Raw genomic sequence first — 13276 nt, 5'->3', positions numbered from 1 at the left:
ACTTTATACAGATGCCATTCAACCTACCAAGACAAGTGACAAAAATATTACAGCATACAGGGGGAAAAAAAAGGAAAGGGAAAAAAGTGGGAAACAACTTGTATATTAATCACTGTTAAGCAGATTTTTTTATTAGGTTCTCAAAAATTTTAGAAACACTGTCGAAAATTCGTAAATTTCAAAATGAACTTAAGCACTAACTTTATAATTCCGTAACTCCACACCAAAACAAATATCACAATTCAGCAATCTGGATCTACAAGAGAATACGTTAGTTCATAATTCAAATCAAACGCTTAGCTTGTAGAAGTCCAATTAAATTTAGAGCAATGTATTTTGCATTAATTCTGTTCAGGTTAGATGTGCCAATATTGTTGTTTACAGATATCTGTTTTTATTGCATAAGCCTGACATGTACAGTTGTTAAAATTTATTTTCGGTAAGTGAACTGAGGACCTATATTTAATGTGCAACAGCTGCTAGAAGTAACATTTCCATTTAATCCAACAAATTACATTTAACATCAGATTAGAAAACTGGACGAGTTGGTGAACGTTTGTTTTATTGCTGCAGCGCTACTGGGACAAGTACCATTGCCACAATGCAATAAAATTACAGTTAAACCTCGATATAATCAACTTCAATATAACGAAATTCTCGGTATAGCAAAGTATTTAACCTTGCATAGCCTCTTGTCCATAGAGCACCATGTATTTAGAACCTCAATACATCGAACTGTGTTTTATGGGATTTCAATATAACGAAATCTCACTGCCGCCACAAAGGAATGCCGAGACACTAAGCAGTTTTAGTTGGGCGTCCGCAGCAGCTTTGCGTACGCAGCTACCCCGCAGGAGCATGCACGGTATCTTAGAACAGTAGTCAAGCGCACTTTTATTGTCCTCCATGTGACGCATTATTTCTGCCGCAGTGAGAAAAGGAAATCGCAGAGGTATCCGCAGCAAAGCATTATTTTCAAGTCATTTCCATGCAAGAGAGGCCACCAGAGGTTGTAAATCTTCCTCGCAATTGTCAGTACTAAGTTGAATCTCTGAACATGACTTGTTAGAACTTTCTAGGTCTAATTAGTTACTTAATTGTTATAAAGAAGCGCCCAAGACCATCATGACTTTAGCATTGAAGAAGATGAGCATCGTTTTGAGTTTCAGAAATGCACCTCATATAATTACTATTTCCCTTTAATCCGACCCTATTCACCGTTTTCTAATAAATGCCATTCAGACACTCAGACCGTGGCACTGTACATTTCTACAAAGCTAAACTTCTGAGAAGCTAAAGAAGAAATGTACAGGCCTACTTATAGTAGCTGTAAAAAAGCAAGTACCCAAGGTTGCTGAATTTTTCAATCTGGGTGTAGCCTCCAAAAAGCCATTTCAGAGTTTTGCAAATATCATGTGAATGCTATCTCCTGTCACACACTCACCATTTTTCATACTGCTTGAGCCTTTTATTTTCTTCTGACACTCTTTCAACATTCTGCTGAAGTTCCTTCATGACTTCCTGCAGTAATAAAAAATGTGGCACCAATACCACTCCACCCTTCTCTTTCTTAGACATTTTATGAAATACATAACAAATACAGGCAAGAACACCATGTGGCCAGTACAACATTCACATCAATTGCCCCATTTCCTCCCCGGTGCACCCAGAAAGACTGCTTACCGATATTCCTTCAAACTGTTTTAGTTTAGTAGTAAGAGATTTTATCCGATCCTTATATGTTAGTAGTTCATGTTTCATAGCATAGTTGTCTTGCAGCAATGATGCCAGTTGCTGACAATTGCACCCTGGGTAGAGAGAGAGTTTGTTCATTATTTCCAAGCATTTGCAGAGACCCATACACATTTTAACATGGCGAAAAATCTCTCTGCTACATTTAGGAACATAAGCACTGCAGCCAACATATTGAAGTTAAAACTGGCTGTATTACAGCCTCACTTCAAATAACCAACAGTTGGTTAAACATCTTAGAGCACCAAAACAATCTTATACCCATGAAGAATGCACAGCTGAAATTGATGTTCACATTATTTGCATTCATGATGAGTGTATTCCAGGCACTGTGACATGGCTTATCAATGAAACCTTGATATGTGCAATTATGCTTTAAATCACAAGGGCTAAGGCAGAAAAATGAACTCGGGCATTGTGAAGATATGCCAGCATAGACTGTAAGTACAAGTATACAAGTACTCAAGGAATTCACGATTCCTCAACATATTTTCTTTTCTCCGGTTGCTGCCTTACTAGCAAATTGTTACTACTTGTAAATTGCGTTGTATGCAAGAATGGGGACAGACACTTGGTATAAGTATGCCAGTAACTATGGGCACCTTGGCGGAGATGCTTGCAGTTGGCTCGAACCTCATGGTTTTTCAAACAATGAATTTAACACTTTCTCCTCTTCTCACACATACATTTTTCATAATTAGAGACTGGAACATTGGGCAAAATGTTCATTTTCTTCCTTTGCACCCTTATCGTGCCTATTTAATGTATATAAGCACGAACTATAGGTCTAGAAACATTTTAGTGGCGCCTTTATCGTGCCCATATTGAACTTTCAGGGCCTAAAAATGCTTTTTTCTGTCTTTTGTTTAGCCTCATCTTGTTTATAATGGTATAACCAGCTGGGGAACTTGGCTGAAGGCAAGTGAATATTACCAGAAATATTTCACTCGTGTAAAGGCTGTTATTAAAGGCCAGCTGCAACGAAAGTTAACTTTGGCTGAATTTGTTATAAAAGAGTATTACTATACAAGGTGTCAGCATGCCATTTCTACGATTTTTCGATCCACCATGGGTGCTGGGTATTCGGGCTAGCCATGTGCCTGGAGCCATGTTGCCCACAGAGGCAAATCAGAGTATGCGCTCGTACAAGTGTCTCGACAGCAAGGGCTCATTATGGCACCCCGTAGTGGCTGCTGTATCTATGCTATGCAGCGGACACAGTTACACGCACATGTACACGCAACTGCTATAGTACTCACTCGCGCTTGTGTGCTCCAGTCTAGCCGTGATATGTGGTGTGAAACAGCTTTTTCTGGCATGAGCTTGACTGATGCATAGTAGCCAAATCCAGATTAAGCATTTTGAAGTGCTATCAGTAGCAGCTGTGTGTGTGTTCAAGGCTTATCTTGGAGGTCATACTGAGGAGCCGTGTGTTTCAGGTCACGCATCACTTCCAGCAAGCCATAATGGCAGCGTTTCTTTAGTTTCAGTATTATGAATGGCTATATCTTGCTAGTTTTTTGCAACACTTTTGTTGGCATTTGAAACGTCGAATTTTGCATGCAGGCTCCTCTATATCTACACTATCTTAAAATAGGCTTTTTATGTGGTCCAAAATTTCTTTGCAGTTGGCCTTAACCGCTTTGCAGCAGACTAGAGCATTGCTGTGAGAAGAGCTCAAAATGCTCTATGCGACAATACACTTGATCGTGTCCTAGCGTACTTGTGCGCTCAATTTGCATTTTTAGTCGACATCACCGAGAAACTTGAGTGCTCGGGCACAACTCTGATTCAAAATGTGGGGCTCATTTTGGATGTTCAGGAAAGGTTTACCACCATCCCCACTAGATCTATTGCCGATTGCTGATCTATTGCAATTAGTTGGAAACTTCAACCGGTCTTGGACAAAAAGTCCGTGTTCTCAGTACTGAAAGAACTGTCAAAGGTTCTGACAAGCGAACATTTTGCAATTCCAGAGGGCACTGGATCACTGAATGTTCCGAAGTACAAGTATGTGCCACTAACTTCTGTGGATGTCAACTGTTCCTTTTCTCTATAAAAACTAATACATGGAAGGACTCTGCTAATACTCAGTGAGAATAGGCACAATATGAAACCTGAAAATACTGAGATGGTGCGTGTTTGTCGCTGCTTCCACAACTTTTCCTGTAGTGTCTAGTTGCACTAGATTTCAGATAAATCTCGCAATGTATGCAACCTACCTCACTGCCTTTTAATGAGAACTTCAAATGAATGTCACAAAACAGGGGTTTCATGGGCCTGTGTTCCTTAGAAAATTATAATTTATCCTCAGATGCACAGCGGAGGTTTTTATTAATTAAGCCTATACATGCCTAAAAGACAATAATTGGCCCCTATAATGCCTTAAATAGCAGCTTTAGTGCCAATTATAGGCACCTAAAACAGCAACTTTTAGTGCCTATATATCCGGTCTCTAGTCATAACATGAAGAAATAAACCACCAGTAATGTTCCATAACACAAGTGCAAAAGTGTCATCCATAAATAGGCTCATGAAACTGTGAGGCTGGTCTCAGCACTAAACTCAGTGTTTCCTCTAACCTATGCCGTATGGCAAAGTGGCAAGAGCCACAGAAATCAGGATGCTAAAGAAACCCACATGTGCATGCATAGTGAGCACAGAGCTGCCAGTCTTGACTAGTTTCTATATTTCCAGCTAGCCATTGAGCATGCACCCCTAAGATGCAGTTAAAAGGGAGAACTTTAAAACTTGCAAACTCTAGTGCAATAATGCTTTCAGAAGAATATCAGAATGGCTTACTAGGTGAACTTCCAATGGCTTATTGTAAAACTTAAGGATGCAACTGTGCTCTGAGTCGCTGTACAATGAAAGAACTACATAGACTACAAACAACAAAATTACTATTAGGTATTACAGCCAGTTCATCAAAGTATCACTTTGCATCCATACATAGCTCTATGTCTGAAGCCTAGGGGGGTGTTCAAATAATGAAAAATCTAAATTGAATATAGAATATTTCTTTTATTAAGGTTGTGTGGGGCCCGTTTGATGAGTAAACTTCACTATTCAGACACCTCTAATAAAAATTGATAGCTTACCAGTATGCGCTTAAGGGGATACATGCGTCTTGGACCAAACATCTTTTTAAATCTTTATTCTTTGAGATATGGTGCTGAAAACTTGTACATATGGGTGTGTTATGTTTTTCTAATGACATGAATGCTTTAAAAACATGTTTAAAACACGAGAAGGTTTCTGAAAACCTTGCATGGAAAAAAGTAAGTGTTTATTTACTATAATGAACTGCCCTATTCACTCCTTGGAACTGCGTGAAAAAGGTTATACGAGGTGCTACACAAAAGCTTGGGGAATTCAAACAGTGCACGCAAACTGGGTGTCATACAGCTTTCCGCTGCTAGATGTTGTGAGCAGTATGCTTTGTGTATCAGTCCACGCAGATGAGAGGGAATTTTGTTTTGCCGTGTGATTTTGCAGAACAATGTTATTGATTTGGTGCATTTCCTTTCAGCGAATATGAGACTTTAATGAGCAAAGAATTGCATCAAGCTTTGTTTCCAACTTAACAAAAAATGCTTAGAAACCCATCTTATGTTACAAGATGCTATGTTAAGAAGCTTTTAGAGTTGATGCCATGACCCAAAGCAATATGTTCACGTGGTATAAATGCTTCAAAGACAGCTCAACGTCTCTTGATGATGATGAGCATTCTGGACACTTGTCCATGAGCACATCGGAAACAATAGCAGACGTTCGCACGGCTATCCTTGCAAATCGCAGGCTAACTATAAAGGATGTCTGTGATATAGCAGGACAGTCATAGGGCAGAGTTCTGTGAATTTTGCTGGATGTTTTCAACATGAGACATATTTCTGCCAAATTAGTGCCATGACTGCTCAGCGATGAACTGAAGCTCCGCCATGTTTCTGTCTGTATGGAACTGATGTAACAAGTCAGAGGCTATGAAACATTGGTTTATGGTTATGATCCCGAAATCAAACAGCAGTCGTTGCAGTGGAAATCGCCTGATTCACCACAGGCAAAAAAGGCACATCAAGTTCATGGCCATGTGAAGTCCATCCTGATCTTTATTTATTTATTTATTTTTTTAACTTCACAAAATTGTCCACAAGGGATTCATACCTCCTAGACAAACTGTCAGTAGCAATTTCTACTGTGAGGTTTTAAAGAGCTTACGCATTCGGCGCAAACGTTCGGAGAAGTGGGAGAACAAGAATTGGCTTCTCCACTACAACAATGCACCTGCTCACATATCACTTGTTATTCAACAGTTCCTGACTTCCAAACATATCATAGAGCTTCCGCGCCCACCTTATGCACCTGACCTTGCCCCCTGTGACTTTTTCTTGTTCCCTAAAATGAAATTGAGGATGAAAGTGCATCGATTTAGCACAGTTGAAGAAACAGTTGGAATAGCAGGAGGTCCTCAATGCACTCACACCTGAAGAATAAAAAACAGAAATAGTATGACACAGGACGAGCGAATAAAGAGCACAGGACAGAGCGTTGTCCTCTGCTCTTTACTCGCTCGTCCTGTGTCACGCTGTTTCTTTTTTTTATTCTAAAGATGAACCAAGCAGCCTCTTTGAACACACCTGAAGACTTCCATGGGTGAATGGAATCGTGGGAGAAAGGCTGGGATTGGTGTTTAAAATGCTCAAGGTGACTACTTCGAAGGAGACAGTGCAGATTTGGAGTTATAGTAAGCACATTTGTTTTTACAACTGAATCCTCAGAATGTTCTACTCCAGCAGTAGCTGAGCGGGCTCTATCTTAAAGCCATCCGCGGTGAGTAAAGAGTGTAGGTGCACCGAGGGCTGGTGGCCTCGTGTGCAGTGGTCTCACTGCTTGGTTTGTGTTGAAGTGAGAGGCTGCATGAAGGGCAATTCGCTTACTGCTGCTGCTCCTCTTCCCTTGCCAGTATTTTGACAGCGAGTGTCCATGGTCATTAAGTAAGATGTGTTCATGTTTGCCTTGTGCACTTGACACCATGCTTGTTAATTTAGTTAGTAAACAAATGTGTACAACTTTATGCTGTCGACAAAACTACTATCTTTACTTCATATAGTTGTCTAATAATTTGCTATTGCAATTGATGTTTCACCTTTCGAGCAAAACTGCGACAATTTTTCTTTTTTTATAGAAAGTGACTATAGCAAGAGGGCCCGTCACTTTTTGAGCAACGCTGCAGTGACAGGGCAACAGCAGATTTTACAGAACCCGTGTAACAGTGCTTCTTCCTGTTCTTGATTTGTGGCACCATAGGAAAACACTGATGTTTACGACTGCGAGCTCCTTGGTTCAAGCAGTGTGTACTTTAGTGCATCTTTCTTTCTTTTCTTTTTCTTGAATTATTGCTTTGCTTTTTGCACTTTTCTTCTTTAATTATTGCTGTTCAAGGTGGCTTAGGTTAGGCTAGGAGCGAAAGAAGCAAATATATTTTTGCATACATTGTGACATTTGGACAGATGTACCAACTATCACAACACTGTGTACATAAAATGCGATGGAATAAAAAGAGGCCCCATCACTTTTGTGACTGCACTATCGTGACGGGGCCCCTCACTTTAGCAACTGCAATATTATGACAGGCCCCTCTCAGCATAGGTCTCCGCAGTACCAAAATATTTTTGAGCAAGGACAAAATGTCTGATGATAAAAAGAACATGTACACCACTATTAGCATGCAGTATAACCCTGCTAATTAGTAGTTCTCTATTCTTGTATCCTCCTGGTTATTACATAGTGTGCTGTCCTGATGAAACCTCAAGAGGCTGCCACACACGCATTCCCACGAGAAATATCACTGACAATGATGACAATGGGTCAAAAACAAGAGACACATTATACAGCGTGGCAGTAATGACTTGCTCTGCTGCTGTTATAAGCACAAGAGAAGCACAGTACAGATATGTTACGATCACCACTGATCAATACCATCACCACTGTCAATTTTTCTATCACATTTCAATCATGCATGTTCAAGTGAATCGAACAACTAGCCCAGCAATGAAGTGTATGACAAGCTGTATGACATAGTGTGACGCTTTCCCATGATCAATTTGCATTGGTTACATCTGCTGGAGCCTTCAGTACCAGCACTCAAACACATACACTGCAAACAGTAACAGTAGATTTCCAACTAAGCACTACAAGCAATTGAGGGTGCCATTTGAACTACGAATGACCATGAATGATCCTGCTTAGGATACGATGCTCTCAGTACTTAGCAGTCACATTTACTCAGTCTGAGCACTATGCTTAGAGCAAGCATGAGGCCTAAGAACACATTCTGATTCTACTAACACACCGAGACAATAGCCAAGAAATATTCAGCTAAAGAAAGAACAAAAAAAAGAAGCAAAGAAAGATTACTTTTTTTTAAATTCTCCAGGATAAGTAAAAGTCTACAGCAATTCATGTGCATTGTTTTACTCCAGTGATGAGTTTCTTCCAGAAATGAAAAAATGCAAGTGAAAACTTGATAATTCTGAAGCATTAATAAAATTCAGTCAAATTAAGCTCTAGTAAATCTACTTTCATATTCAGCAGCAGGTCTGGCAATAACACATTGTTCTGACCTGTACATTTCCATCGTGTCATTCCACAAAAAAGTTATTAGTAAGTTTCTGCTCTACATACAAATTATTATATTTTACATTGACCAGCTGCTCACCAGAGGAGCTCTGTGAAGGCTTTGGGGGGCTCTCTTGCGATATGTGCAGCTTCCAGAGCTGAGGGCCATCCTTTCCATCTCCAAAATCCTTCGAGCCTCGGGACCCTTCCCTCGATTTGGATTTCTTAGGCTTAAAATAAACAAAAAATGCTCTTCTGCATTGGGCAATCAATACTGAATTACCACAATGACCACGTCGATGCCAGCCAAATAAAGAAAACAGAGGCTTAATGTCTGGATAACAATCTGCAACATTTTCAGCAATTATCACAAAATGCAAAATGCAGTTATATGTATTTCAATTTTCATATCAGATACAAAAATAAACACTTACATTAAAGAAAATGCTACAGTGTAGCACTGTTCAACCAAAAGCATGTTGTGGGCAATTTATAAGGTAATTGAAAAGAAATGTACACTCATAAGCAAAAGTTTGAAAGCACGGCATCAGCAAAAAAATTTGAACATCTAGCACAGCTCTGCAATGTGGAATTGCTTAAATACATTGCATTGAATGAACACGTGCACGAAAGATATACCATGTTGAATAAGCACAAAAAGATGCACTGACCAAGATAAATGAAAATTTAATGACGTTTCGGCTCCCCATATGGGAGCCTTGTTTTCCTGAGATATGTAGATGATTGCTTCTGCAAAATTCACAAGGATGCTCTCACTGCTGTCACTGCTCGTCTTAAGTGGTCAGAGAATTAATTGACTGGTGAATGAATGTGCTCCTGAACTTAGAAAACACCACATTGTCGAGGGCCTTGTTGCCACTTTGCCTGTGGACATTTCAGGAATGACATGGTGTGGCTGGCATTGCCAGCACTAGTTCTCACATTCCTCACCAGCAGCACATGTTCACATGTTCACATGGAGACAGAAACAAATGTGTGCATGCAATATTGCAATTCACCCAATCAGGTCACTGGTGTGCTGTTATTCGTACTAAGATGGATAGGGAGGAGTCACTGTGGTTTTTAAAGCTGAATTTGGTAAACCTCATGGTCATTCTGTATGCAAGTACAGTGCTCTGCACCTTTGGCTCAACCGATATGTAAAAAATCCAATGTTCCCTTTGTCATCACTATATAACTGCTTGTAACTGGTCGTATATATACTTTTGTTTTCTTCAAGTTAAAAAGCCTTTGGCATCCTACCTCTGATGAAAGGAAACAGCGACGACAGCAGCAAGAGATGAAAGTAAGAGTTTTGCCAAGGTAGCTGACAACATCAGCTTGAAGCAAAACCAAGACAGAAAAAGTGGAATGAAACTTTAGAATGTACTAATTATTGAAATTCTAACTAACGGATACATAGTACCAACGTTAGACTACTATATCATACACCGGGTGTTTCTATGAAAACTTTAAGTAGTATTTAAATATATATGTTTGGAAATAAAAGGACGGTTCCTTTAGAAACATGCTGTCAGTGGTGCCGACCATAGGGTGACGGGTTATACATGGTAATTAGTCGGTAATTAACAAAAACCAATAAATTAACTAAACTCTAAGTTTAGTGGGCTCATCGTAATTGGCAAATTGAAGCAAACTTTGTGTACAAGTCATATCAACTTCTAGATCTAGAAAAATATTATTACCCATGGAACTGTGGCACAATGAATTTCAGCTATCAGAGTGCACGTAGCCAAAACTGGGGGGCTGCAGCGAGTAGAAAACCGTAACCCTCGAGGCGACGTTAGGCTTACGTCATCCAGCAGCGGACAGCCAGAGCGCTGTGACAGTGTGGAGAATGGAGCCACAGCATGCTGGCCACCCGTTTTGCAGAAACACCCACTACATTAGTGTGTCAGACCACACTAATAAAGCACCGCCCTGCTAGAAAAGTTGTCCCCGCCTTTGAAAAAAGTGTTCTAACAGAAAATATTTCATACAAAATTTATACTGTTTCATTAACTCTGCTAGAAAAATATATTTCTGTTGCAAGTGAAGCCTCCTTGGTCATCAAGCACTGTCACCACTGAATTTACCGATGCGCTTCCAGATAAAATTGTGGTTGCAGCCGCATTACAATAAGCAACCTGGTTACTTCTGGAGCAAGTAATTCATTCTGTTCACAAGTGGTTGCTTTTCACCTGCATGAAGAAGCTCAACGAGTTTAATGACGATAATGTTCAGTGACCATATGCAGTGTACATGTGGCATCAATATACAGCGGCTCCCAGCTAACGTTAGCCAAGCTCTAATAAGTATGAAGGACATAGCGCACTGAAAACAACTGAATCGGAAGGTTTAGAACACATTCAAAACTTTCCTATCGGAATTCATGCCCTCAATGCCATAATTAAAGAATTTTGTTAATTAATCTAATCAATGGTTCAATTATGAAAAAAGAATACTCTTGGATGCGGTATGCGACTGCTGACTGAATACCATAATACAGTAGTTCTGTCCTCGTATATTCCATAGCTTGGCTAACACTAACATTAGCTGGCACAGGCTGTAAAACAATTTGTACGTTACTGAAGAACATGCACATCTTGGAGCTCCCCTTTAAGTTTTTTATGACTTCATGGATGCAGTAGAGACCATTGAAAATTCAGCAGTAACAAGGTGAATTTAAGCAAACAACAGCCTAAGCTGACTGACAACTCGATAAGCTTAACACTCAGTTGGCATAATTCCAAAAAAGCATACACTTAAGCAAGTATAGCCTATCTTCATAGCAGGGCCTTTCAAATAATAACAAGAATATTGTTGCTAACATTTCTATTTATAACCCACAAGACAGTATGCAAAGCTTGCCAGAAAGGTGACAATCTTTACACAGTTACGTAAGCAAGCCCTCAAGCACATGTGTGAATGGGCAACACAAACTTACGCAAACAGGCACAAACAAATGCAGGCCCACATAGGCAACTGCTTATCTACTCATCAATAACCTCAAAAAGAAATATGAAGTGATCATTGACAAATAAAAGGCAAGAGAAATATTTTCTTTTAATGTTATATGGCGCTTGCATACCGTGTAAACAAGCATCATTGCTGCAGGCACAACTAGTACCTCCTACCTTAATAGGCTTAGTGTAGAGAACCTCAAGCTGTTTTGGAGGCAGCGGGGGAGGTGGTGTTCCAGGACTAGATCCACACTCGTGCTTTGGCTGAATTGTGGAGTAGCTGCATTCATTCAAGGTACCCATAAGACTGTGCAGTGTTATAAGTCATCCAGCACTCAACAAGCACGACCACATAATCAGTCACTTACAGAGCTTCTTCTGGGGCCTGTTCCAAGCCGCCATCAAAGCTGGGGTTAGTGACAATATTGATGGCTGATGTTCGTCGCTCTGGTGGAACAGGAATATCCACAGCGATAGGAAAGCGGGGGGTCTTGCCAGGTGAGGGCCCCGACATGCTTGGGTGGGCCGGCTCCAGGCTGGCTCCTGGCACTGCCAGCAGGCTAATGGCTGGCAGGAGCGCACACGCCACAGGTGAACGCAGCAGCTGTGCACACAGGCATAACATTTACCAAACACATCAAATGCAGCTTCTGATGCCTCGTTTGTACTTGGTACATAACCAGAGTCCCCAACATCACAGAATGCATTCTAAGTGAGTTACCACACGTTCTACAGTAGAAGACATTTGAAACGGTATACAAAAGTAAATTTTTATAAAAGAACTAAAAAATAAAGGCACATATAATGACTTCAATAATTTTAAGAGAAAACCTTACATGGAGTGCAGTTAGAGAATGTTTACAGTCACTTGCTGCCACTAGCACTGCTGCATTCACAAGCTACACTTCAGATGGTAGGGCATATGCAACCAGGCAAACCTTCTGCCAATGAAATCATGTTCACTAGCTTATGAGTGCCTCTTGAAAGTAGTGCTAAACTATAATTTTAGGACAGAATGACATGAGTGGTGACTAATTGAAGGTTTATTCTGTGAAGGGTAAAGCATAGCAAAAAAGAATGAAAGCACACAAAAACAGACAAAATAAAAACACCCAATACTGACACAAAAAAGAAGCAGCAGCAGCTAACAATAAACTTTTTCATTGAACCACTACTCTACACCAGAATACAGTAAAGCAAAATACCCTCAAAGAGTGCAAATGTTGGGCTAGTTGGTTGAGCAACATTCCAAGAAAAGTGCTAGCTACAGGACCACAGGATTGTTTTGTCATCCTGTGGTCCTGTGGCTAGCACTGTTTTGCCGGAACCCTCGAAGAAGTAATGAGAGCCGGGTAACTGAAAGCAAGAGAGACCAAAAAAGCAAAAGAAAGAAAGGAAAAGACAGGAAGTCACTGGTCAAATGATAAGTGCAAAGGTGCAGCAGTCTATGCCATATTTATCGAGAAAACAAAATTATACTTCAATCAATTTTTATTATTACATAAAAATAATATACAGATAGTGGTATGCAGAAAGAGTTCCCATAGTTAAAACTGAATTGGGACCTCCTGTTCATGGTTAACATAAAAGTTCATTTGGCAAGCAACAGCAGCTCAATTGGTACAATTGCAGTAATGATAATGAGATACAAATCTAAGTAGATGAAGTAATTATTAGACAATATAACGGCTGTAAGCAATATTTCAAAACAATAAAACTAAAGTAAAAGAGGAAGAAAGAGAAAAACATTAAAGAAAAAAAATTAATTACATGTTGGAGTACATAAGATTGGCAGGTCTAAAACCAAAATCGGATTATACAGTGCATAGTGTCACTTACATATCACATAACAGAAAATTTTTCAGTTCATCACAAAATCGATGAGGTTTCAGGAGTTTTATGACAAATGGTAATGTATTCCATGATGATATGGCTGCAAAGTG

At 39.9% G+C, this 13276-nt stretch overlaps 2 protein-coding genes across 5 annotated transcripts in view; one reads left to right on the top strand and one right to left on the bottom strand.

Annotated features, from left to right (window-relative positions):
- LOC135911782 (uncharacterized) overlaps nt 1-13276 on the top strand; it is a 38999-nt gene that overhangs the window by 6826 nt on the left and 18897 nt on the right. The window lies entirely within an intron of this gene.
- The window catches only part of LOC135911828 (centrosomal protein of 89 kDa-like), a 65030-nt gene that overhangs the window by 44420 nt on the left and 7334 nt on the right, over nt 1-13276 (bottom strand). For all 4 annotated transcript variants that reach the window (XR_010567463.1, XM_065444172.1, XM_065444174.1 and 1 more), the window contains exons 2-6: nt 11702-11937; nt 11508-11613; nt 8471-8600; nt 1684-1808; nt 1445-1521 (exon numbers count right to left, since the gene is read on the bottom strand). Coding sequence is in view for 3 of the 4 variants with exons in the window: in XM_065444172.1 (XP_065300244.1) it covers nt 1445-1521; nt 1684-1808; nt 8471-8600; nt 11508-11613; nt 11702-11937 (674 nt within the window). In the remaining variant the exon portion in view is untranslated. The remainder of the gene's footprint in view (nt 1-1444; nt 1522-1683; nt 1809-8470; nt 8601-11507; nt 11614-11701; nt 11938-13276) is intronic.

Source organism: Dermacentor albipictus, chromosome 1 (genome assembly GCF_038994185.2).
Source record: "Dermacentor albipictus isolate Rhodes 1998 colony chromosome 1, USDA_Dalb.pri_finalv2, whole genome shotgun sequence".
In the NCBI taxonomy this organism is placed as follows: Eukaryota; Metazoa; Arthropoda; class Arachnida; order Ixodida; family Ixodidae; genus Dermacentor; species Dermacentor albipictus.
This window is presented reverse-complemented; position numbering and strand designations above follow the sequence as displayed.